This window comes from Trematomus bernacchii, unplaced genomic scaffold (genome assembly GCF_902827165.1).
Source record: "Trematomus bernacchii unplaced genomic scaffold, fTreBer1.1, whole genome shotgun sequence".
In the NCBI taxonomy this organism is placed as follows: domain Eukaryota; kingdom Metazoa; phylum Chordata; class Actinopteri; order Perciformes; family Nototheniidae; genus Trematomus; species Trematomus bernacchii.
The window spans coordinates 2817265-2842763 of NW_022987710.1; the positions used below are offsets into that span (position 1 = coordinate 2817265).

Sequence of the window (25499 nt, forward strand, 5' to 3'; positions counted from 1 at the left end):
ATTTAACTTGCTTCTTTCTATCATTCACCATACACGATATTACGGTTCACACAATACCTTTTGCAAATGTTTGTAATCCCGTGTGTGTGTGTGTTCTCCGTGTGTGGTCCGTGTGTGGTCAAAAACTGTATGGCCTTCCGGCGGAACCTCTAACCACAAACATAGGTTCCTACCTTTATACCCACAGTATGAATTGGCTCCTACACACGTCAAGGATTATTTCTAAAATAGTATGGAGCTCAAATGCTTTTTCTCTTGCAGGTTTATCACAAGGTGAATTCTTTTTTTATTTCATGCTTTTTAAACAAATGTGCTCTTCAGTACAGGTTAGCTCTGAGTGTTAGCGAGGCTTGCTAATGTAAACAAAGACGTCCAAAACACGTCAGGCATTGTTTCTGATAGCAACTTTCTGTGGGTCCGCCGATGTCACCTCGGATGGACACGTCAGTTCGGATGGAAATCTGTATCCGCTCGTTGTACACCCATTTTTTAAAGATTTGGGTATGGAGGAAAATAGAGAGGGTTGTGTTTTCTGACACTTGGTGAGTTCCCTGGAACACCGGGGACACATATTCATGTATAAAAGACGTACAAAAGTGCATTTTGCATGATAGGTCCCCTTTAAAAAAAACTGAGCCACTCCTTACAGTTAACTTCATATTTCTTATTGGCTAAAGCATTTATTACACACATTTTCCCCTCTCATATTCACAGTGTGGATCAATTGAGACAGCGTGGTGTCCAGAGAGCTGCAGAGACTTTGGGAGAAACCTCAGTGTGACGGATGTCCTGTCTGTGGGTTTGGCTGGAGAGGACTGAGGTGGAGCGGTCTTTCTCTGGGAGGAGGACCAGGCCTGATGGAGGAGGACCAGGCCTGATGAAGAAACCACCTAACTGCATCTGTGAGCCCATACTGGGCACAGCTGTCACAAACAAATGATGGTCCTGTTTGACTACACACTATTCAGTGTGCAGATCTTTCTGTTCACAATAAAAGTGTAGTTTCCTAGTGAATGTCTTGTATTGGTCTTTAATCTCATATCAGCTTTTCATTTTCTTCTTGCCCCTCGGAGAAAACGGTGAGGCAGTTGTGTCCTTCAGGTATGTCCTTTCCTAACAGAAATGACAAGAAACATAAAACATATGACATTATTGCAGAGTAAGTGTGTTATTTATGAAAGAGGTGCGTTCGAGGGCTGTAGAAATAAATACAAAATTATTTGAATGTGCTTTTGAAATTCATCACTTTGTACTTCAAAGATAATCAGATTATGAATGAACAGTCTGCAGTTAATCAACATTAAAATATAAGTTATTATTAAAATAATATTCAACTGTTATCAGAACTTAGTGTAAATGTAGAATCATGCTGTTCGGTTGTCTCACTGCAAGAACCACTTTTACTACGTTTTTACAGACTAAGTAGAGACAAATGGTAGTCATTTTCACAAAGTAAAATAATAATTGCCTTAAATACATTGACATGTGAAAGCTGACAAAAAAATCATGTTGCTTGTTAAAATCTAAATGTAACTTTTTGCAAGGAAGGAACACTCCACTTCCCTGATGTGTCAGTATTTAATCATGTTTATTGGCATGTATATCAGTGTATTATAGTTGTTACTTTATCTATTTAAACCAGAACGTTTCTCGATTCTTTGTACAGTATGAAAGGGGTCTTTGTACCTTTGAGTCCATGCTGAATTTCACTGATGTTAGGAATAGGTCTGTCTTTCGTGGTCAGCATCCTCTGGTCTGTCTGCATCACCTGGAAACTTTAAATAAACAGATAGTAAAGTAACAATGTGTTGGTCACAGACTTTTTTACATGCAAACGTCATGTCCTAATCTTTTTGATTATCCTTAAAAAAAAGTGCTGAATATCACAGCCCTTACTGTATCTTATCAGTTGGATTGTTTATTATTGTATAGTTGGGGTCCTTTTTATTTTACTGTTACTTTGGAATAGTTTTTCACAAGACAGTCAAAGGAAATATATGTCCTATGCCATATTCACATTCATTTGTAACACACACCTACAGTAAGGGTAAAATACAAACATCTTTAACAAATGTAATGCAATGAATAAGATTAATTGTCACAGAAGCACAAATAACGTCATATCTAATATTTAAACAAATCATTGCCTTGTCCCTAAAGCATTGACTACTCTATCGTCCTTAAATGCAGGCATTAAGTTACATGTTCACGTTCTGCTGCCACAATAAGTCGGTTTCTCCAGTGTAATGATAATAAAATGCTTAGTAAGTATTGGTAATAATATTAATACAAACAACAACGTTTGGGTTTGTTCGTTTAATATGATGAACGTTAACCAGTAAGCTTCAATAATCAACTCCAGCTCAACAAACCATATTGCAAAATCTACGTTAACGTTATTCCTGGAACCATCTGGAAATGTGAGATTCATATTTTTAAGATACACAGATCTTATAGTGAGGTTAATCTCATATACAGTACGCTGGTCTTCAACACTACTGTGACGCTAGCTGTCTGCATCGTCGAGCATAGCGAATTTAAATCAACAATAACAATGCATACAGTTACCTAACTAGCAAACTAACTAATGTACGAGGATGACCTTATTTTACCAACCTCACACAGAAGCCGTTTGTTCTACAGTATAATCCTTCTTAATGTTTTACACTTCTCTAATATGTTTTAACTTGTATGCTACGGATAGCATCGTTAGCACAGATGTAGCTTAGCTGAATAAAAAGACCAATTCAGTGCTTGAATTTCACTTACCGAAGAAACTGCATTCAGGGACGGTCTGTTTTAACCGCAGAGCCATAAGATAAGTCCGATATTTGCATGACATGTACTCCACCAGGCAGCAACACAACAAACACGGCCGAGTTCAAGTTATGTTCTCCGGATGAACTGAGCAGGCAAAGCCCCTGTAGCACGGAGCTGCTAGTAGAGAGACAGAGGAGCTAGGAGCGGCAGTCCCGTTGTCATGAAGGGGGAATCTAACTAGAATACTCCACCAGGCACCAACACAGCAAACACATCAACGAGTTCAAGTTGTGTTCCCCGCATCAGCCTCGCAGCTGAGGCCCTGTAGCATCCTGGAGCTTACTGAGCTAACGGAGCTACTAGCAGAGAGACAGAAATCTAGAAGCAGCAGTGACTGCAGAGACCTGTCACTCAAGGTGACCATGCCCTAATTTATGCAAACACTTGAAGACCTAATATAACTAAAAGGGTTGCGTTATAAAACAATTCACTCACCAATCCATAATCATGAAGGTGGAATCTAACTATATCCATAATAATTTGTATTGCATCCAGGGGTAGAAACATGTTTATTTCTGCTGTAAAGTTGGGCATTTTAACATGGGGGTCTATGGAAATTGCTCCTTTCTGCAGTCATCCCCTATCGGCCAATAGATGAACTGCAGTTTGAGGCACTTCCTTATTGGCCTCCCGGCTCTGCCCCAGAGTTTGCCACTTGGTCTTACGAAGGAGTATCTTTGTAACTATTAAACCTTTAGGGGCTAAGTGTTTCCCTAAAGTATCAGTCTCTGTGCTAAGCCAATCTAAAGCTATTGTTTCTCCTTAATTGATTAAATAACATTGCAAGCGAACAGATTTCCCCAAAAGTTAAGTTAGTTAGTTAGTAAGAATTATTTCTTCAAGACAGTATTGTTACACATCACATACAGCTTACTCATTATGTGAGACACGACTCAAGTTGACCAATACATTCAATATCAAGATATATCATAATGACAGAGAGATGAGAAGGGCAGTGGGGACCGACCTTGACTGGTTCCAGTGGGAGAACCAGCGGATCTCTCTGTACAGCCCGTGGTTGGCCATCAGCATTTTAGGTCTGATCAGCAGTATCTTTCTGCAGGTCATAGAATACATATACTGTATATGCCAAGTAAAGTTACATAAATGCATACAAACAGAACACAAACAACATGTCTCATGAGAGTGCTGTGCTGACGTACCTGTTGAGGAACAGGACCCGGCAGTTGTAGCGCACGTTGTGATGCATGATGGGCCTGAGGGGAACACAGTGCTGTCACCAAACCAGACTTCCAGCCACACAAAGGGAGAATTCTTTATGGTAACAACTGAAAACTTGTCCTGTTAGTTTGAAATCAGAAATCGGGGCTGCAGATGTTAAGAGTGTCCCTGGTTCCGGACAATCCTCTCAACCAGGAATAATGACTGATTTAAAAAAAAAAATCAAATACTGATTAAAAACTGAAAAGATTTGGAATCACAGCAGGGATTGATTATGTTTGCACCAATATTCCCATCATCATTGAAAAATATATTTATTTGATCATGGTGTGGTTCTCTTAAGAATCTGTAGCAACAGATATGTGTTGTAAACACCGCAGAATACGATTTTAGGCAGCTTCATGACACTGCAAAATCTTTTTCATTTTAAATACATAATTACAGTTTAAAAAATATTGTGCTTCCTGCAATTTGAAGATTGCAATTTTGATAATATTTTGATTAATTATGAAGCCCTTTTCTACACCTTACATGATTTATGGGATTATGAAAATAATCCACACAAAACAATGTGACACTGTTTGGATAGGACCACATTAGGTTTGTCTGACTGCTGGCAGGTGATACCCACATCCCCACGTCACAGATGATGTCCTGGGTGATGGGAGATTCTAGAAGCTTCCTCAGAACCTGAAAGCTGTGAAGCAACGTGTCCGACTCATAGAAGTGGTCTGCACAGCCGTAACCACTGTAAAACATGTAGTAAATCAGAAAACAGATGTGAGAAAAGTAAAGCTGAAACTGGTTTAGTGCTGGTATTTCAGTATGGAAACTGCTATCAGTGAAAACTATGGATGCTTGTCTGATCATCACATCATGGATATTCATACCATATCTCCAGTTCTGGGCCAAGTCTGTATTTGGCTCCATGAGCTTTAGCAATCTCAATACCTGCAGAGAGACACAGACAGAACACAGCAAGAGTAAATGAGATGTACTGATTCTGTATATGCAACAGATATTACATGAATTAGGAGGATTGGGAGTGACCCATAAATAGGTCACAATCAAACAGTGGGGGAGAAACTATGTAACAGGGGTATGTAAAGCAGCTAAAGCAGCAAAGGCAGAAATAATAATAATGATGTTTAATTCTGGATGGACAGGGCAAGTTTGTGAGGAGATCATCAGGAAACGTTGTTTTTGGAGTTTAGAAGAAGCTGTGACGATGCCGGCCCCATGACCTTACCCAGACCTGGGGAGGAGGGATTGCTAGTTCTGAGCTAGGTCACATTGCCACTGTATGTGTATGGCTGAATGTAGGGCTGTCATTCAAAATCTCTATGACTTGTAGAGATACATGGTAGTGCTGGGCGGTAGGGATGCTCCGATCGATCGGCCGCCGATCGATATCGGCTGATATTCACTCTCTGCCAATCGATCGGTGCTCTCTATAAATGCCGATCGGGAGAGCCAATCACATGACGTAAAATACATGACACTTTTCTCTGTCCGCGGCAAAACAAGCTCGCCAAAATGGCTTCACCAGTAACTAGTAAAAACTGGTGAATAGTAAAGACCACCCTTGAATGATGGGATAGTAGACTAAAAGCTTTAGGAATAACATATAATAAGTACCCTGTATCAAGATGGATGCAAAACAAGTGACATTTGACCTTTATAGAGAGATTTAGAAAAAAGAAAACACTTCTGGGGTCATTTGGGTTCATTTTCCATATCTCTGGCCCCCCTCGTTCGATTTTGATGATTGACAGCTCTTTTTAACCGTTAGAGCCAATAGAATCGAGGGGAAGTTCCTAAAATCCATCTAAACATTACCCATTGGTGAATGAGTGATGCGCAGCCAGAATGCCCTGGAACCGGAAGCTGCGATACACTCTGGTGGCTATCATTAGCAGCTAATATGAAATCTCCGTTTTTGACATAAAAATGGAATGATGGATTATCAGTAATCATTTCAAAGTGACACAGACACATTGGATTAACCATTGGATTAACCTTCAGCAGCGTTTTTATCGTTTTAATGCCATTGAACACGACTTTTGATCAGAATAACAGCTAAGGTGAGACGATCTCCCGTGAATGCTCCGTAATGCTACGTGTTGTGATGTCTGTGTTTGCTTCCCCTGTCGCGAGTTCTGGTCGCTCAGTGATGATACTAATACCTATAGAATCTGTGAAATCTCTCTTTAATCTGATATATTGTATGTGCAGTTACGATAAGTAATAAGGGTATTTTTACCTTGAGTTCTGTGCTAAATGCGTTAGCATTTTTCCGCTCAGGGCTCATTTAGACACTTCTTGTGAGACTTGTGTTTTGTTTCGGTAAAAATTGTACATATCGTCAGTTAGCTGAGTTTCTTCCCGTTAAATGGGTATGACACATTAACCTGTTTCACGCCTTCCCCCCGGTACCGGGCGGATAAACGCGTCATTTGCAGGAAACAACGTCTAAGGAATCTTAATATTGAATAAAACTATGAATGTGTTATATCCATGTAACGGGAAGAAACTCAGCTAACTGATCTTTTTATTTTTTTTTTCAAAAAAAAACCCACAATGCTAGCACTCAGCCTCTGAATTAGCCTCGATCGAAAAAACGGGACCGACAAAGGCACATAAACTCACTCAGAACTCCCTTATTACTTATCCTAGATGCACAACCAAACACTATTTTTTGGTGTCCTGGAGACACTGAATCTAACGGTGCCCACCTCAACACTCAGTGATAAACATTCGCGACGCTATCAACGAAAGCGTACATCATCACATGTGGAGCCAAGAAGCTAAACATGTAAATATGGCTTACCTTGGTCAAAAGTGGTCTTCAATGGCATTAAAACGATAAAAAAATGATGCTGCAGTTAATCCATAGGTTCATCCTATGTGTCTGTGCCTTCTTTGAAATTATTTCTGATAATCCATAAGCAATACAACTGCGTTTTAGTTTCCAAACTCCAGAAGGAGACATTCCTCCAGTTTAGTTTCGCTTTCCACACGCGAAGCGGCAACATTTTTTCTTTACAATGTGTGTCTATGTGAGTATCCTCCTTCGATTCTATTGGCTCTAACGGTCACAAGGGTATGTCAACCAACCAGATCGAGCAAGGGGGGCCAGAGATAGGTCAAATCCACCCAAATGACCCCAGATGGCCCAGTTTTTGGCTAAATCTCTCTAAAAAGGTCAAATTTCACTTGTTTTGCATCAATCTTGATACAGGGTACTTATTATATGTTGTACTTTGGATTCCTAAAGCTTTTAGTCTACTAACCCATCATCCAAGGGTAGTTTTCACTATCTGTAAAAAATAATTTTTGGACGGACACTATAATTTACAGTTTTTTACTATGTAAAATCTGAATTTTCTTTAAAATAAAAAACATTTATATTGATTCTGACACTTCTACATCCAACTCACAGGTTTATCATTACTTTGAGAAAAGATTATTAATTTAACCCTTTTAGAAGGGAAGATATGGTCATTTGTTCTGGGAATGTCATTTTCGAGCCTGAGACCTGAAAAACAGGCTCAGAGTGGAACAGGTTAATAGGTTTTTAAATATTAAGAAGCCCTGAGACACAGTTTCGTGAAAAAACACCCCGCAGGGACCTCTCGGGCTTAACAGGTTAACAGGTTAATAAATCGACAGCTTCCCGATCGTGTGAATGTGAAGCAAATCTACTCTAGAGCATACATTTGTTGAACACCTCTTTTTATTGCATGTTATTGCATTTTAATACTTTAAATATGTTTTATTAATATTTTGATGGAAGAATTAGCATATTTCTTCAATAACTTCCATGTCATGTGACCTAATCACTCACATGTGACCTAATCACTCACATGATTAGGTCACAACTATGGACCAAATAACTACACTTGCTGCATAGGACACACCTCTTTTTATTGCATTTTCACCGTCTAAATATTTTATATTAATATTTTTGATGGAAACATTTGCTTATTTCTTCAATAACTTTCAGGTCATGTGACCTAATCACTCAAAATCAGTGCTGGATCAAATAACTACACTTGCTGCATAGGACACATCTCTTTGTATTGCATTGTAATACTCTAAATATTTTATATTAATATTTTGATGGAAACATTTGCATATTTCTTCAATAACTTCTAGGTCATGTGACCTAATCACTCAAAAGCAGTGCTGGACCAAATAACTACACTGGCTGCATAGGACACACCTATTTGTATTGCATTGTAATACTGTAAATATGTTATATTAATATTTTTGATGGACAAATTAGCATATTTCTTCAATAACTTCCACGTCATGTGACGTAATCACTCAAAAATAACTTTCTGAATTGAATACTAGTCTTTACACAATAGAGTGGTGTAGCGACGAGTCCTAAAACGCGGAAGTGAGTCAGCATTTTACCACTACCGGTTCCCTCGTCTCAGAGTCAATGGGATTTCTCCATAGGAATGTGGAAAATAGCTGGAAATAAGGTCTGTGGTTGACACAAATTTAAGAGACGGATCACGTTTTGTTCTACGACATTAAATACATCAGCAGTGAGTGACCCCACTGGTGTGTTTTGAAGAGTTTTCGTGTCTGAAAAACGATGTTTGTTAACAAGTGGCTGAACAGGACTACAGTTGTCGAGGATGCTGTACGTCATTACGCCGAACACGTAAACACTCCCGCTAAGTTAGTTTGCCCCTGTTTTGCTTGAAAGGAAGTACCTGCGCTCTTGCAAACTGTTAAAGGTCCCATGACATGGCAATTTCTACTGATCATAATTCCATTGTTGAGGTCGACTAGAATATATTTACATTGTTCAATGTTCCAAAATCACATTGGTTTCTCATACAGCATCTCTGTATAGTACGTGTATTCACTCTCTGTCCTAAACGGCTTGTTGGAGCTCCTGCCCACCCCTCCCTATGAGCCCACTGTGCTCTGATTGGTCAGCTCGCCCACCCTGATCTGATGAGTCCACCACCGTTACAGCAGAACATCAGTGATTATGTGTTACAATGGCCTTTGTTAGCAACCAGAAAATGACACCAGTAATGACAAACAGATGAGAATGCTGCGTGGGGTCTGGGTGCCGTGTTGGCGGGACGTTGCGGGGCTCGCTGCTCCGCACTTTGAGGCTTGAGGAGCGGACAGTGTGAGCTGTATTACTGGTGTCATTTCCTGGTTCCAGCCTGAGAAAAGATAAGGCTGAGTGAGTGTGTGTTCCGGCGAAACTCCGCGGAGCAGCGCGGCTGAGAAAAGATAAGGCTGAGTGAGTGTGTGTGTGTGAGGAGCTCCACGGATTGGTCCATTTGGTTTTTGACTCTGCAGACCGTTTGCATGCATAAAAAGCTACATAACCGGAAAAGCATGTCATGGGACCTTTAATATAAAAATATTAGAGTATTAAAATGCTATACAAATAGGTGTGTCCTATGCAGCCAGTGTAGTTATTTGATCCAGCACTGATTTTGAGTGATTAGGTCACCTGGAAGTTATTGAAGCAATATATTCATTTTCCCATAAAAAATATTAATATAAAATATTTAAAGTATTAAAATGCAATAAAAATAGGTGTGTTCAACAAATGTATGCTCTTCAGTGGATTTGTTTCATATTCACACGATCGGAAAGCTGTCGATTTATTTAAAAGAACATTGTTGTTGTGTAATTGAAAAGTCATTTGTAGATGGTCCCTATCCCTGGGATTCCACCGGGTCCGTCTGCGCCGCGGTTTTGTTCCGACCTCCTACAGCGTCAAACCCTACCGGGCGCGTTTCAGAAGCGGAGCGTTTCAGAAGCGGAGCGTCTTGCATGCCGGCTCGCAGTTTTTGTTGATTTGGGCATATTTCCTGGACAGGAATTATTGTACAGACAAAGTTAATGATAATTGTAATATTCTAGTTATAAACGACATGAATCAAAGATGTGTTGCTGTATTTTAGTGGTAAAAAAATGCATTCATCATCATAATTATTCTATATATATAATTTACACAGTGCCTGTAGACCAGCGTTTCTCAAAGTGGTGGGGCGCAGAGATGTGATGTCGCGAATGGACGCAAGATTTTTTTTTTTTTTCTTTTTTAATACATTTTTTGGACCTCCGGCCGGAATCGAACCTGGGTCCTCGCGGGCGGTAGTGGACTGTTACAGCCGGAGACTCGCAATGGCGGTGGACTTTTACAGCACCGCTGCGGTACCGGCGCAGTGAAAGTCCACGGCCCACCTATGCCAGAGCCAGCGGCCCACCGAAGGCAGCAGCCCACCAACAGCAGCGGCCCACCGGGAAAAGTCCAGAATCTCCCAAGGTTCAAGGTTCTTTATTGTCAATCTGACATAGCTACAGAGTAATTATGCAGTTGAAAATCTTATGTCACAGGCTTCTCCAACAATGCAACATAATAACATAACATAATAACAATAAGAGCAAGAGCAATACAAAAATAATAATAGTTATAAAAATGAAATAAAGTTATGATGTGGAATAGTGCAGTATGAGTCTATATACAAGTTATTGGAATGATATATATATATTAGGTATTAGATACATACTACTGAGTAGCAGTTGAATGTTTGAAGTTGTTTCAACAGTTCAATTTTTTAACAGTCTCACTGCCCGCGGGAAGAAACTGTCTCCGAATCTTCTTGTCCTTGCCCGGATGCTGCGGTAACGTCTGCCAGACGGCAACAGAAAGAACAGTTTGTGGCTGGGGTGATGGGGGTCTTTGATAATCCGTAGTGATTTCTTCCTGAGCCGCTGGGAGTAAAGGTCCTCCATGGATGGCAGCTCCGTCCTGGTGATGTGCTGTGCAGTTTTCACCACCCTCTGTAAAGCCTTACGATCGAGGTCGGTGCAGCTGCCGTACCAGGCCGTCATGCTGCCAGTGAGGATACTCTCTATCGTGCACCTGTAGAAGTTGCAGAGTATCCTGGAATCCATTTTGAACCTCCTCAGCCTGCGGAGGAAGAAAAGCCGCTGTCGAGCTTTCTTGGTGATGGTGGTGGTGTGAAGAGACCATGTCAGGTCCTCAGTGATGTGGACCCCAAGGAACCTGAAGCTTTTGACTCTCTCCACCGTAGTCCCATTGATGGCGATGGGGGCGTGTCCCTCTCCCTGCTGCTTCCTGTAATCCACAATCAGCTCCTTTGTTTTGCTGATGTTGAGATGGAGGTTGTTCTCCTGGCACCAAGATGTCAGGTTTTCGACCTCCTCTCTGTATGCCGTCTCGTCATCGTCTATGATCTGGCCGATGACGGTCGTGTCATCAGCAAACTTCACGATGGTGTTGGAGCTGTGTGTGGCCACGCAGTCGTGGGTGAACAGGGAGTAGAGGAGAGGGCTGAGCACGCAGCCTTGAGGGGCACCGGTGTTAAGAATCAGGGTGGAGGATGTGATGTTTCCCACCCGCACTGCCTGGGGTCTGCCCGTCAGGAAGTTCAGGATCCAGTCGCAGAGGGCGCTGTTGAGCCCGAGGTCTCTGAGCTTGATGGCCAGCTTGGAGGGCACAATGGTGTTGAATGCTGAACTGTAGTCAATGAACAGCATTCTCACATATGTGTTCCTGTTCTTCGGGTCCAGGTGTGAGAGGGCAGTGTGGAGGGTGAGGGCTATGGCGTCGTCTGTGGACCTGTTTGCTCTGTAGGCAAACTGCAGGGGGTCCAGAGATTCAGGGAGGGAGGAGGTGATGAATAATTTGACTAACCGCTCAAAGCACTTCATTATGATGGAGGTGAGTGCTACTGGGCGGTAGTCGTTGGGGCAGGTGATGATTGTCTTTTTGGGGACAGGAATGATGGTGGAGTGTTTAAGACATGTGGGGACTACAGACTGCAGCAGGGACCTGTTGAAGATGTCTGTGAACACCTCTGCCAGCTGAACTGCACACACCCTGAGAACACGGCCAGGGATGCCATCAGGTCCAGGAGCCTTGTGTGGGTTAACCCTTTTAAAGGATTTACACACATCTGCCCTATTTAAAACAAAAGGGCAGTGTAGCTCCTGGTCCCTCTGTACCTCCACAGCCTGGCTGCTCTCAAAGCGTGCAAAAAAACTGTTTAGCTCATCTGGGAGAGATGCGCACGCAGACACTCCCGCAGCACCCCCCCGCTGCTCCTTTGTAGTCAGTCATTGTCCTTAGTCCCGCCCACATATTCCTAGTGTTACAGCCTTTGAAGTCAGATTCCACCTTCTCTTTGTACTGTCTCTTTGCATTTTTTATTGCTCTCCGGAGATCATACCTAGACTTCCTGTACTCCTCCAAATCTCCCGCTGTGTGCGCGAGAGTGCGCGCTTTCAGTTTGCCGCGCACCTCACCGTTTACCCAGGGCTTTTGATTTGGGAATGTCCGTACAGAAACCTTCGGTACCACGTCATCGATGCATTTCCCAATGTAGCAGATGACAGTGTCCGTGTGTGTGTTGATGTTATTGTCCTCAAACACACTCCAATCCGTAGATGCAAAGCAATCCTGCAGTGCTGAATCTGACTCCTCGCTCCATCGTTGTACTGTCCTTGTTATCGGTCTGTCCCTTTTAAGTTTCTGCTTGTAAGCAGGCAACAACAGTAGTGAGATATGGTCTGATTTGCCGAAGGGAGGGCGAGGGAGAGCCTTATATCCATTCCGGAAAGGGGAATAAACATGGTCCAGTATGTTTCCCCCCGCGCGTCGGGAAGTTGATGTGTTGGTAATATTTTGGCAAAACCTTCTTCATGTTGGCGGTGTTGAAATCTCCGGCCACAACGAACGCCGCATCTGGCCGTGAAGTCTGGGTTTTATCAATAAACCCAAACAGCTGATCGAGTGCCGTGTTGTTGTCGGCGAGTGGCTGCGGCGGGATATACACTGCTGTTATCACAACAGATGTGAATTCCCTCGGCAGATGGAAGGCCCGACATGAGATCATGAGGTGCTCTAGCTGTGCGGAACAGTCCGATGAAATAATCTTCACATCTGAGCACCAGTTGTTGTTAGTCATTACACACACACCGCCTCCCTTACTTTTCCCCGAGTTTGCAGTCCGGTCCTGACGAAAAATAGAGAATCCGTCAGGGACAATAGCGGAGTCCGGGATAGCGGGGTTGAGCCAAGTCTCAGTGAGAATTAAGACGTTACAGTTCTTAATGTCCCGTTGAAAAGCAATCCGGCTTCTGAGTTCATCTAGCTTATTTTCAATGGATTGAACATTAGCCAGAAGAATACTCGGAAGAGGGGGCCGATTCTCACGTTTTCTCAGTCTGACCAGCAACCCGGCCCGGCATCCTCGCTTTGTCTTCTTCTTGCGTCTCTCAGGTAGAACAGCAACAGGTAGCCATGGTGAATCTCCATTGTCTGTCGGAGGGTTAATATTGTCCACGAAGTTTCGCAATTGGAAAAGTTCCTCTCTGCTATATTGTATGGCAGAGTAGGTGCGGTCGGCTAGCATGTTGCGAACCATGTTAAAAGTAAAACGGCAAAAGTAAAAGAAATATGTACAAAATACGAAAATGGGCAAAGTTGGAGAGGAGCACAAAGACAATGCGGCCATCTTCACCGGCGCATCTGACTCCCGATGGCCAATCCGAGCCTGCTCACACACACACACACCTGAAACCAAAATAATTTACAGACATATGCAAAAACCCCTCATACACACACGTCACACACGTGACACACACACACACACACACACGTGACACACACACACACACACACACGGGACACACACACACACACACACACACACACACACACACACACACACACACACACACACACACACACACACACACACACACACACACACACACACACACACACACACACACACACACACACACACACACACACACACACACACACACACACACACACACACACACACACACACACACACACCCACACACACACACACACACACACACACACACACACACACACACACACACACACACACACACACACACACACACACACACACACACACACACCACACACACACACACACACACACACACACACACACACACACACACACACACACACACGTTGCAGTCGGGAAGAAAAGCAATGTGGAGCGGCATCTCACCACTTCATAAGGAGTTTACCCGTGACACTTTTCAAAATCCCGTTTGTGTTCCCCCACTTTACAAATAGGCCTATGTTTATTATTTTTTTTTAACGTAAGCCGTCATCACCACGGAGGAGCACACAGCCTCTGTGAGCGAGCGAGACAGAGAGAGAGAGCTAGAGAGAGCACACCTTTATCTATTTAATGATGGTGGTAATCAGCAGCGAACCGCTTCAACACATGTATTTCGGTTTATTCACGGCATTCATTTTGTTATTCCACAGTATTGTTTTTTTATAGTTATTTGTTAATGTATATAACCCAATTTGTGTTCTTTGAAATCGAAAAGGATATTGCATTGTGTTTGTTACTTTCGTTGCAGTTGTATATGTCTTAAGTGTAATTTGGCTTGGCTTCCTATTTTGTATGGACATGCTTTTATTTTGAAGGAGAGTTAGCGCTGTTGACAGGAAGTTGTTGTTGCTATGGAAACAACGTGACGGAGATTAACGGAGAAAAAGTTATATCTACATATAAAGACGGAGAAAGTAAACGATAACGTTTATGGTTAAGTGTTAGCACCCCCCGAAGAGGCACGCACTCTTACGTTGATATTGGAGATTTCAATAAATTGAATTTATTTATAAAAACGAATATCCGAATAACGAAATTGAAACCCGAATAGTACTCCAACGAACGAATATTCGGGTACAGCCCTAGTAAACACTGAAAACGGGTCCCACAGACCCAAACAGCACACAAAGGTTAAAGGTAAGCATATAATAATGTTAAAATGTGCTAAATATATACAGTGCAAAAAAACAAAAAAAGAGGAGTAAAAGTAGCTCACGACTTGTTTTATTTTTTGAAAGTAGCTCTCATCCTAAAAAAGGTTGGAGACCCCTGTTATAGAACGATACATTTGAGACAATTTTAAGCTTGGCCTACCATTTTATTAGAGCAATGAGGAACAGGTGGGGCTTGAAAAGGCCCACCTGTTCAAAGTGGGGAATGACAGAAACAAACAATCATCTGTTAGCTTATGATATCTTCTAACCGTGTTAAAGGCACTAAAAACAATTATTCGTTAGCTATAGCTTTCGGCAAAATAAACTGTTAGCATATTTGATTATTTGTTTAATGAAACTGTAGCGTGATTTTGGCAAGCCCAACTAGGTGTCCTACATTAATTGTTGATTTAATCACTAACTACAGTAATAGTGTGAGTAATGTGAATCGTGTTGTTTGTTTAAAGTTAACAACTATTCTGGTGTATTGAGTCATCTGTTAGCCTATGATGATGACTCGCTGCAAAACCAACTGTTAGCCTTTTTGTTTATTTGTTTAACCCTTGTGCCCTCCTCGAATTTTCAACCTTTCGACCCCTTCGTGGCAAAAATGTACACGCCCATAATAACTGCTATTAAATCATCATACATCAACATTTCTTTCTACTTTTTTTTCCATGAATCACTTAAACAACTTATAACGTACTCAAAACTACCAAACATTCAATAATTTTCTGGATTTTAATCCTTTAAATGCCTGTTTAATTATTTGAATTATTTCATTATTTATGACAAAAAACACAAAAAATGAATTTTTTTCAATATAATAATTAGTAGAGGGATGGAACTTTGGTGGTTATTAGAGTCTTGGATGTGTCAAAGATTAGCAACAAAATTGATTTGACTGCATTATTATTTTTTACGTAGTATCAGATACTACCTCTGGACACCTTCGTGGCAAAAATGTACACGCCCATAATAACTGCTATTAAATCATCATACATCAATATATTTTTCTACTTTTCTTTTCATGAATCACATATACAACTTCTAACGTATTCAAAACTACCAAACATTCAATCATTGGCAGGATTTTAACCCTTTAAATGCCTGTTTAATTATTTGAATTATTTCATTTTTTCTTACGAAAAAACACAAAACATAATTATTTTTCAATATAATAATTAGTAGAGGGATGGAACTTTGGTGGTTATTAGAGTCTTGGATGTGTCAAAGATTAGCAACAAAATTGATTTCACTGCATTATTATTTTGTACGTAGTGTCAGATACTACCTTTGGACCCCTTCGTGGCAAAAATGTACACGCCCATAATAACTTCTATTAAATCATCATATATCAATATTTCTTTCTACTTTTTGTTTCATGAATCACATAAACAACTTATAACATACTCAGAACTAGCAAACATTCAATACTTTTCTGGATTTTAACCCTTTAAATGCCTGTTTAATTATTTGAATTATTTCATTATTTATTACAAAAAAACACAAAAAATGAATTTCTTTCAATATAATAATTAGTAGAGAGATGGAACTTTGGTGGTTATTAGAGTCTTGGATGTGTCAAAGATTAGCAACAAAATTGATTTGACTGCATTATTATTTTTTACGTAGTATCAGATACTACCTCTGGACACCTTCGTGGCAAAAATGTACACGCCCATAATAACTTCTATTAAATCATCATACATCAATATATTTTTCAACTTTTTTTTCATGAATCACATAAACAACTTCTAACGTACTCAAAACTACCATTTTCAGTTTCGATTTTAACCCTTTAAACGCCTGTTTCATTATTTTCATTATTTCATTTCTCTCAAAAATGCCACATTGACTTCCATTCAGACCACATTTGTTGATCTCACTGCCATTGCAGTATAAAACCATGCATTTTGTAATGTCAGCATTTCATTTAGAAGAAAAGTAGTGATATTTGATATTTCTACTCTATTCCAACAGATTAAACCATTTTCCCACTGTAGGCCGATGCATTCAATTCTTACATTTTTGCCAGTTATATTATGGAGCCGTGTGACTACCAGGGGGCCCCGAGAGTGGTGTGTGTGTGTGTGTGTATGTATATGTATGCGTGTGCGTGTGCGTGTGTGTGTATATGTGCGTGTGTGTGTATATGTGCGTGTGCGTGTGTGTGTGTATATGTGCGTGTGTGTGTGTCATTTCCAGCAGCAGACTAGCAGGTCCTGCAGCATGTGACCTGGTGCTCTCAGGTGATAGAACACAATTTTTTTAGGCCTGTGCACAACCAGCACACACCTCTCCTCCCTCTCCGTGTGTGTGTGTGTGTGTGTGTGTGTGTGTGTGTGTGTGTGTGTGTGTGTGTGTGTGTGTGTGTGTGAGAATCTGTAAGCATGCACAGATCATTTCATGGGAACAAAAGGCCATCTTTTGAGGGATGTGTTTGATGTGTCTTTGAAGAGCTGCTTGATTACTCAAAAACAAAAAACAACTGTTAGTGTGTTTATGCACCTGGCTGCCAAAGATAAACATGCAGTTTGACCAAGGGCTTATTTCATTAGTGAGCAGAGAAGGAGAAAGACCTGGAGCAAAGAGAAGGAACTCAAATGAAGAAGCTTTTCAGTGCAGAAGAGACTTCAGAAATAATCTTGCAGCCTTCTTCTGCCAGCGAGCTGCAGGACTCATCTGAAGAAGACACAAGGTTCGAGGGGGGGTCTGACACTGAATGCTCTCTGGAGTCCAGCATTTCTTGGAGTTCCTCTGACCCTTCATCTGAAAGTGGAGAGGACACTGAGGGTCCGGCCCACAGTGAGGGGACAGAGAAGAACGGAGGTCGTTCTCCCAGGAGCTGGGGAAAACCAGGGTGTCCTCACAGATTGTGAGAAGAAAGCCCCCCGTGGTGGTGGATGGTGGGCCGGACCCTCAGTGTCCTCTCCACTTTCAGATGAAGGGTCAGAGGAACTCAAAGAAATGCTGGACTCCAGAGAGCATTCAGTGTCAGACCTCCCCTCGAACCTTGTGTCTTCTTCAGATGAGTCCTGCAGCTCGCTGGCAGAAGAAGGCTGCAAGATTATTTCTGAAGTCTCTTCTGCACTGAAAAGCTTCTTCATTTGAGTTCCTTCTCTTTGCTCCAGGTCTTTCTCCTTCTCTGCTCACTAATGAAATAAGCCCTTGGTCAAACTGCATGTTTATCTTTGGCAGCCAGGTGCATAAACACACTACAGTTGTTTTTTGTTTTTGAGTAATCAAGCAGCTCTTCAAAGACACATCAAACACATCCCTCAAAAGATGGCCTTTTTTTCCCATGAAATGATCTGTGCATGCTTACAGATTCTCACAGACACACACACGGAGAGGGAGGAGAGGTGTGTGCTGGTTGTGCACAGGCCTAAAAAATGGTTGTTCTATCACCTGAGAGCACCAGGTCACATGCTGCAGGACCTGCTAGTCTGCTGCTGGAAATGACACACACACACACACACACACACACACACACACACACACATACACACACGCACACACACACACACACACACACACACACACATATACATACATACACACACACACACACACACACACACATATACATACATACACACACACACACACACCACTCTCGGGGCCCCCTGGTAGTCACACGGCTCCATAATATAACTGGCAAAAATGTAAGAATGTAATGCATCGGCCTACACAGAAACTTGTGTAATCTGTTGGAATAGAGTAGACATATCAAATATCACTACTTTTCTTCTAAATGAAATGCTGACATTACAAAATGCATGGTTTTATACTGCAATGGCAGTGAGATCAACAAATGTGGTCTGAATGGAAGTCAATGAGGCATTTTTGAGATAAATGAAATAATTAAAATAATGAAACAGGCATTTAATGGGTTAAAATCCTGCCAATGATTGAATGTTTGGTAGTTTGGAGTATGTTAGAAGTTGTATATGTGATTCATGAAAAAAAAGTAGAAAAATATATTGATGTATGATGATTTAATAGCAGTTATTATGGGCGTGTACATTTTTGCCACGAAGGGGTCCAAAGGTAGTATCTGACACTACGTAAAAATTAATAATGCAGTCAAATCAATTTTGTTGCTAATCTTTGACACATCCAAGACTCTAATAACCACCAAAGTTTCATCCCTCTACTAATTATTATATTGAAAGAAATTCATTTTTTGTGTTTTTTTTTAAGAGAAATTAAATAATTCAAATAATGAAACAGGCATTTAAAGGGTTAACATCCTGAAAACTATTGGATGTTTGGTAGTTTTGAGCACGTTAGAAGTTGTTCAAGTGATTCATGGAAAAAAAAGTTTAATAAAATATTGATGTATGATGATTTAATAGCAGTTTCTATGAGCGTGTACATTTTTGCCACGAAGGGGTCCAGAGGGTGCAAAATGCATCACGAGAGTATACAAAACATGTAAGAGTAAACGACATTGGATTTCAAAAATTTGACTCAAAAGAAGACTTCTTGCAAAAATCCATGCCAAAAGCTGTAACACAGCTGAAATGAACACCAAATCAAAAAAAAAAAGTCAGGAAAAATGTACAAAAATGCCCGAGGAGGGCACAAGGGTTAATGAAACCGGGTGCTTTCAATGTGACCATCTTTATAAGGACGTTGGCACAGGCTACCGGGGAAGTGGACGGCGAGGAATCTTGGAGGGTTTTTACTCCAAAGAGGGCTTCCCGGGGTACTGCAGCTAGAGCTGTTTTCTGGTGGCTGAGGGAACAACAGACCCCGCCTCACCCCAGTGAAAAATCCTCAGTGTGGAAATTGTGCCCGTCTTCTAAATAAATAAAAATGGATTCTGCACTGAAATGCCTCTCAAATCAAATCAAAGTTTATTTATAAAGCACATTTAAAAGCGATTTTTGGTCGGGCCAAAGTGCTGTACATGTAATAAATACTACAATCACATAAAAACACATTACTACAATCACAATAAAAGACAATAAATTACAACAGATATATAAAAAACACAGGGAAAAGTCAGGAGTCGTGCTCCGCTCTGACTAAAAGGCCAGGGAGAAGAAGTGTGTTTTAAGAGTAGATTTAAAAACCTAGGGTCTGGGCCGACCTCACATGGAGGGGCAGAGTGTTCCAGAGCCTAGGGCCAGCTGCTCTCGGTCAAACTGCATGTTTATCTTTTGCAGCTAGGTGCATAAACACACTAACAGTTGTTTTTGAGTAATCAAGCACCTCTTCAAAGACACATTTGATTTGATTTATTTAGAACGTGTAAGACAAAAAATAATAATAATAATAATGAAATTAAACAAGAGAATTATGATACTGTAGAAACGTAAGCAGTATCAAATTGATAAACTAAATATTATTGACTTACAAATTATATATAAACAATTGATCTACCTAATTACACATCCGAAAAGGCGTGGGAAGGAGTTTACACGTATTTAATCCCACCCCTTATCCCAAAAACTAAATTAACATTTTTGTTTTCTTTTAACAAAATATACATCTAAATGTATGTCTACATAAAATATACATTTACAATTATAAATAGATTATATAATTCTTACTACAATAAATATATATATATATATATATATATATATATATATATATATATATATATATATATATTTACGTTGTATGTCAAATTTGATAAGACAAATATAAAAGACTATCTTTTTACATCTGACATACAAAATACATTTGTTATTAATAAACAAAAACATAATAACAACAAATTGTTGTTAATAATAATAATTTAACTAGAGAATGCAATTCCTGAAGAAATTGCTAGTGGGAATGCTTTATGCTGAAAAGCTGACGCTAAACTGCTATGCTGAAATGTAATGTGTAAGAAGAAAGTGAAGAATTTAGATTGAAATGATACATGAACACTGGGGGCTTCAATGTGTGATGAGAGAAGAAAAGAAAGTAAAAAGGCTTAGAAAAGCAGCAGAATATTTGAACTGCAAACTTTTGAACTAACTTGATGGCGAATGATGTGTCGCCATGCCAACGGCATTTGATGACATCCCTTAATACGCTTAGATGCGTTGATGGCTGCATCGTTACCAAACCTGTGAAGTTTTGGGCTGTTTGGAGTATTTTCACTGAAGTTATGAGAAAACCGCGTTTCAAGGCGAGCATTGTGTTGCCATGGCAACGGCATTTGAATAAATCTCAAAACTGTCCCGTAGATGTCTTCACGGCTGGACTGTTGGCACACATGTAAAGTTTTAGCACTTTTTCACAATTTTCATAGGAGTTACAGCAATATCGTGTTTTATTGCAAGGGATGCGTTGCCATGGCAACAGCTTTTGAGGAAAACTCACTAATGGCACATAGACATGTTAAGGACTGGACCATTAACTGTCATCTGAAGTCTGGTGGTGTTTGGACCATTTGCATAGGTATCATGACAACATCGTGTTTTATGGCGAGGGATGCGTTTCCATGAAAACAGCCTATGGTGAGATCTCAGATTTGGCGTAGAGCTGTTGAGGCATGGACCGGTGATATACAAGCAAAGTTTGGGGGCGATCGGACCGTGTCCATTGGAGTTAAAGCGACATCGTGTTTCATGGCGAGGGATGCGTTTCCATGGAAACGGCATATGATGACACCCCATTATTGACATAGAGCTGTTGAGGGCCGGACCATTAACCATTGTCTGAAGTCTGGTGCTGTTTTAGACCATTTGCATAGGTATCACGACAACATCGTGTTTTAAGGCGAGGGATGCGTTTCCATGGAAACGGCATTTGAAGAAACCCCATAATTGACGTAGAGCTGTTGAGGGCTGGACCGGTGATATACAAGCGAAGTTTGGGGGACGATCGGACCGTGTCCATTGGACTTACAGCGACATCGTGCTTCATGGCGAGTGGTCTGTCGCCATGGCAACGGCATTTGATGACAGCCCATAATACGCTTAGATGCGTTGATGTCTGCATCGTTACCAAACCTGTCAATGTGACATCATCGTGTTCCATGACACAGGTGTTTAAATTTGAGCTAACGACGACAGCTGTGTATCACCAATAATGTATAAAATAGGTGGAACATGTTGAAGTCAGTATGAAGTCTCCATCAGACAGAAAAGAATAGGCTCAGACAGTCTGTTAAACTCCAGTTACCACGTCGTTAGCTCAAACACGAACACCTGTGTGTTATGACATCATCGTGTTCCATTACACAGGTGTTTATAGTTGAGCTAACGAGCTCTGTAGAGATCAAAGGTTTGCATTGTTCTGAATGAGAGATAAATCTCTTACATGTGAACGTTTTGTGGAAGAACGATAACAGATATCTGTGAAATTTCAAAACGTGAAGCATGTCAAGGAAGTTGAGTAATCTTTGTGTACTTTCGGGTTAATAATGTGGCCTTTTTGGCAGTTTAACTAAAGGTGTGCGGCTGCTGCTGTGAGGAAATATCAGCCTGAAATTACAATGGGTTTTAATGGAGACATGTTGAACGTTTTTGTCACTTCATGCCCTCAAGAGGCATTTTGTTTAATTATTTTTTGCTTAATTATTTGTCATTTTTTAAAGGGGACCTATCATGCAAAATGCACTTTTGTACGTCTTTTATACATGAATATGTGTCCCCGGTGTTCCAGGGAACTCACCAAGTGTCAGAAAACACAACCCTCTCTATTTTCCTCCATACCCAAATCTCTAAAAAAGGGGCTGCAACGGATCTGATAAAAACTGATCCAGATTTGAACACTGTCCTGACGTCAGGAGAGTGGCGCTACAGTTATTGGGCCAACTACTCCAATCAGGAGGAGACAGCCACGGCCATTGCCGTTCGAAAGCGCTGGAGACGCTGTAGTACATATGCCAGGCCTGTAGATGGTGCTGTTCTCACAGAATCTGCCCTTGCAAAAACAGAGCAAAAAAATGTCAAATTGAGCAAAATGAGGCATGGCTAAAATGCATGATCTGTTTGGTATTTTGGAAAAAAAAAAGTATAAAAATGCCTTATATAGGTATGGTCCTACACTATATTATTCAAATATAGCATGATAGGTCCACTTTAAGCTACGAGATGTTTTCCTACGTTTGTCATGAAAAATTATGTCTCAGGAATGTAGGGTTTGGGAATTATGGCAGTTTTAAAAAAATATATGAAGGCAAATTTCAAGATTTGCTCCACTCTAGCTGTGACATCACGCACTCTAGTTAATGTTAAAATCTGAAGAAAGCCTCTTTACCAAGGTCTGAACAATGTTTAATATCTCTAAAAGTAAGAATCAGATTTAAAAGTTGTGTTACACGAATAATGTCAGAAAGATGTGTAACATTTTAAAGTTGGAATGAGGTTTCTGAGTGAAAGTATGAATGAACAGTTAGCAGTTGAAGTCGCATGAAGATTGTTCAAGTCTGAAGATTTTCTCCATTGACTTCAATGGTTAAAAATGTGATGAATTATGGGATGTATCTCTGGAATTATGAAAGTTATGAATGATAGCCTGCGATTCCCGACAGAGCTGAACGTTTTGATGTTTGAACGGAGTTTCTGCGATGTTGAATGTTGGAGGAGAAGAGGGCCAAAATAAGTCGGCGGAATAATAAAAATGTTGTCCGTAGCATAACATATACCGTAATTTTCGGACTATAAGCCGCAACTTTTTTCCCATTTTTCGACCCTGCGGCTTATATAACGGTGCGGCTAATCTATGGATTTTTACAGCTCCGACGACTTGCTCTGAAAACACGGAGGAACAAAACAACAAACGAGTGAAACAAAGCGTATATTAAAGCCCGGGAAATATACCCGTTTTGACGCTGTTTCAGGAGCGCCTCTAACATTGTTTTGAAGGCCTGTTGCTAGCTGCGGGGGATCCTCGGGCTAGCCCTGTAGACACCGGGCCGAGAGAGCGCAAGGGACCGGGACAGGAGCTCCGTGGGATAACGACCAGGTTTGACTGACCCTGCCAGTCCTATCTTATAACACAAAGAAGACGTAACCTCTCCTAAGTTTGAAAGTTGAAAAGTTTGTGTGTCTGAATCGCTATGTGATACAGTGCAGTTTACACAGCACAGTACATGTTCTGTAGCTACTATTGCACTAAATGGTAACACTTGAATACGTTATGCAAATATGCAACTTGTTTGTTGAAATGTTAATAAATGGGAGCTTCCTCAAACAGCCATCTCTTTCCCGACAATCCCCTCTGTGCACGAACCCTTACATATGGTAATTAAACATTAAAACACCTGCGGCTTATAGTCCAGTGCGGCTTATATATGTACACATCATTCAATTTAGCTGCTGCGGCTTATATTCAGGTGCGCTTTATAGTCTGAAAATTACGGTAGTTGGAATGCTGTATCAGCATTCCCACTAAATTACAATGGGCTTTAATGGAGGCATGTTGAATGTTTTTGTCACTTCATGCCCTCAAGAGGCATTTTGTTTAATTATTTTTTGCTTAATTATTTGTCATTTTTCAAGCTACGAGATCTTTTCCTACGTTTGTCATGAAAAATTATGTCTCAGGAATGTAGGGTTTGGGAACTATGGCAGTTTTTTTTTTAAATATGAAGGCAAATTTCAAGGTTTCCTACACTCTAGCTGTGACATCACGCACTCTAGTTAATGTTAAAATCTGAAGAAAGCCTCTTTACCAAGGTCTGAACAATGTTTAATATCTCTGGGAAGGCGTGTGGCGCAGTGGGTTAATGCGCTGATCTTCGAATCAGAGGATAGCAAGTTCGAGTCCCATTGCAGTCAGCATGTCGTTGTGTTCCTGGGCAAGACACTTCACCCCAAATTGCTCCTGTGGGGATTGCCCACAGTATTGAGTATGTAAGTCGCTTTGGATAAAAGCGTCTAACAAGTAACATGTAATGTAATGTAATGTAAAAGTAAGAATCAGATTTACAAGTTGTGTTACACGAATAATGTCAGAAAGATGTGTAACATTTTAAAGTTGGAATGAGGTTTCTGAGTGAAAGTATGAATGAACAGATAGCAGTTGAATTCGCATGAAGATTTGTTGAAGTCTGAAGAATTTCTCCATTGACTTCCATGTTAAAAATTTGATGAATTATGGGATATATCTCTGGAATTATGAAAGTTATGAATGATAAAAGTAATAGCCATCGATTCCCGACCGAGCTGAACGTTTTGATGTTTGAACGGAGTTTCTGCGATGTTCAATGCGGGAGGAGAAGAGGTGCAAAATTCCGGCGGAATAATAATAAAGAATTTGAATAACATATAGTTGGAATGCTGTATCAGCATTCCCACTAAATTACTGTAAGAAAAACATATTTTCATGCATTTTTAGATCGTTAATAACAAGCATTACAATACAATGTCTAAAGAGACTCGCTGTGTATGAGACTCAATACTCGCTGGTTGTACTTTTGCGGGCATCCAATTTGCTAGGTGGCGATGTTGCAAAACAACTAGGGTCCTAGGAGTGCGGTCCCGGGATTGCGGTCCTGAAACTGCAGTCTCCGACGCTGCAGCTTCATACTATAGAGTGGCGAAGTCACGCCCATCTACTTCAGGTCCATGGGACCTTATTTCGGAAAAAATGATGTATTGAAGTCAATGGAGAGAGAAAACGTATCTTTCGATCCCGTATGAATTGTGCCATGAATTACACACATGATGTTTGCCAATCTTAAAAAATAATTTCC

At 40.7% G+C, this 25499-nt stretch overlaps 1 protein-coding gene across 5 annotated transcripts in view; it reads right to left on the reverse strand.

Moving 5' to 3' along the window:
* The window catches only part of nadsyn1 (NAD synthetase 1), an 86797-nt gene that overhangs the window by 57155 nt on the left and 4143 nt on the right, over positions 1–25499 (reverse strand). For all 5 annotated transcript variants that reach the window (XM_034141000.1, XM_034141002.1, XM_034140998.1 and 2 more), the window contains exons 2-5: positions 4893–4953; positions 4634–4750; positions 3984–4037; positions 3788–3877 (exon numbers count right to left, since the gene is read on the reverse strand). In XM_034141000.1, coding sequence (XP_033996891.1) covers positions 3788–3877; positions 3984–4037; positions 4634–4750; positions 4893–4953 — 322 coding nt within the window. The remainder of the gene's footprint in view (positions 1–3787; positions 3878–3983; positions 4038–4633; positions 4751–4892; positions 4954–25499) is intronic.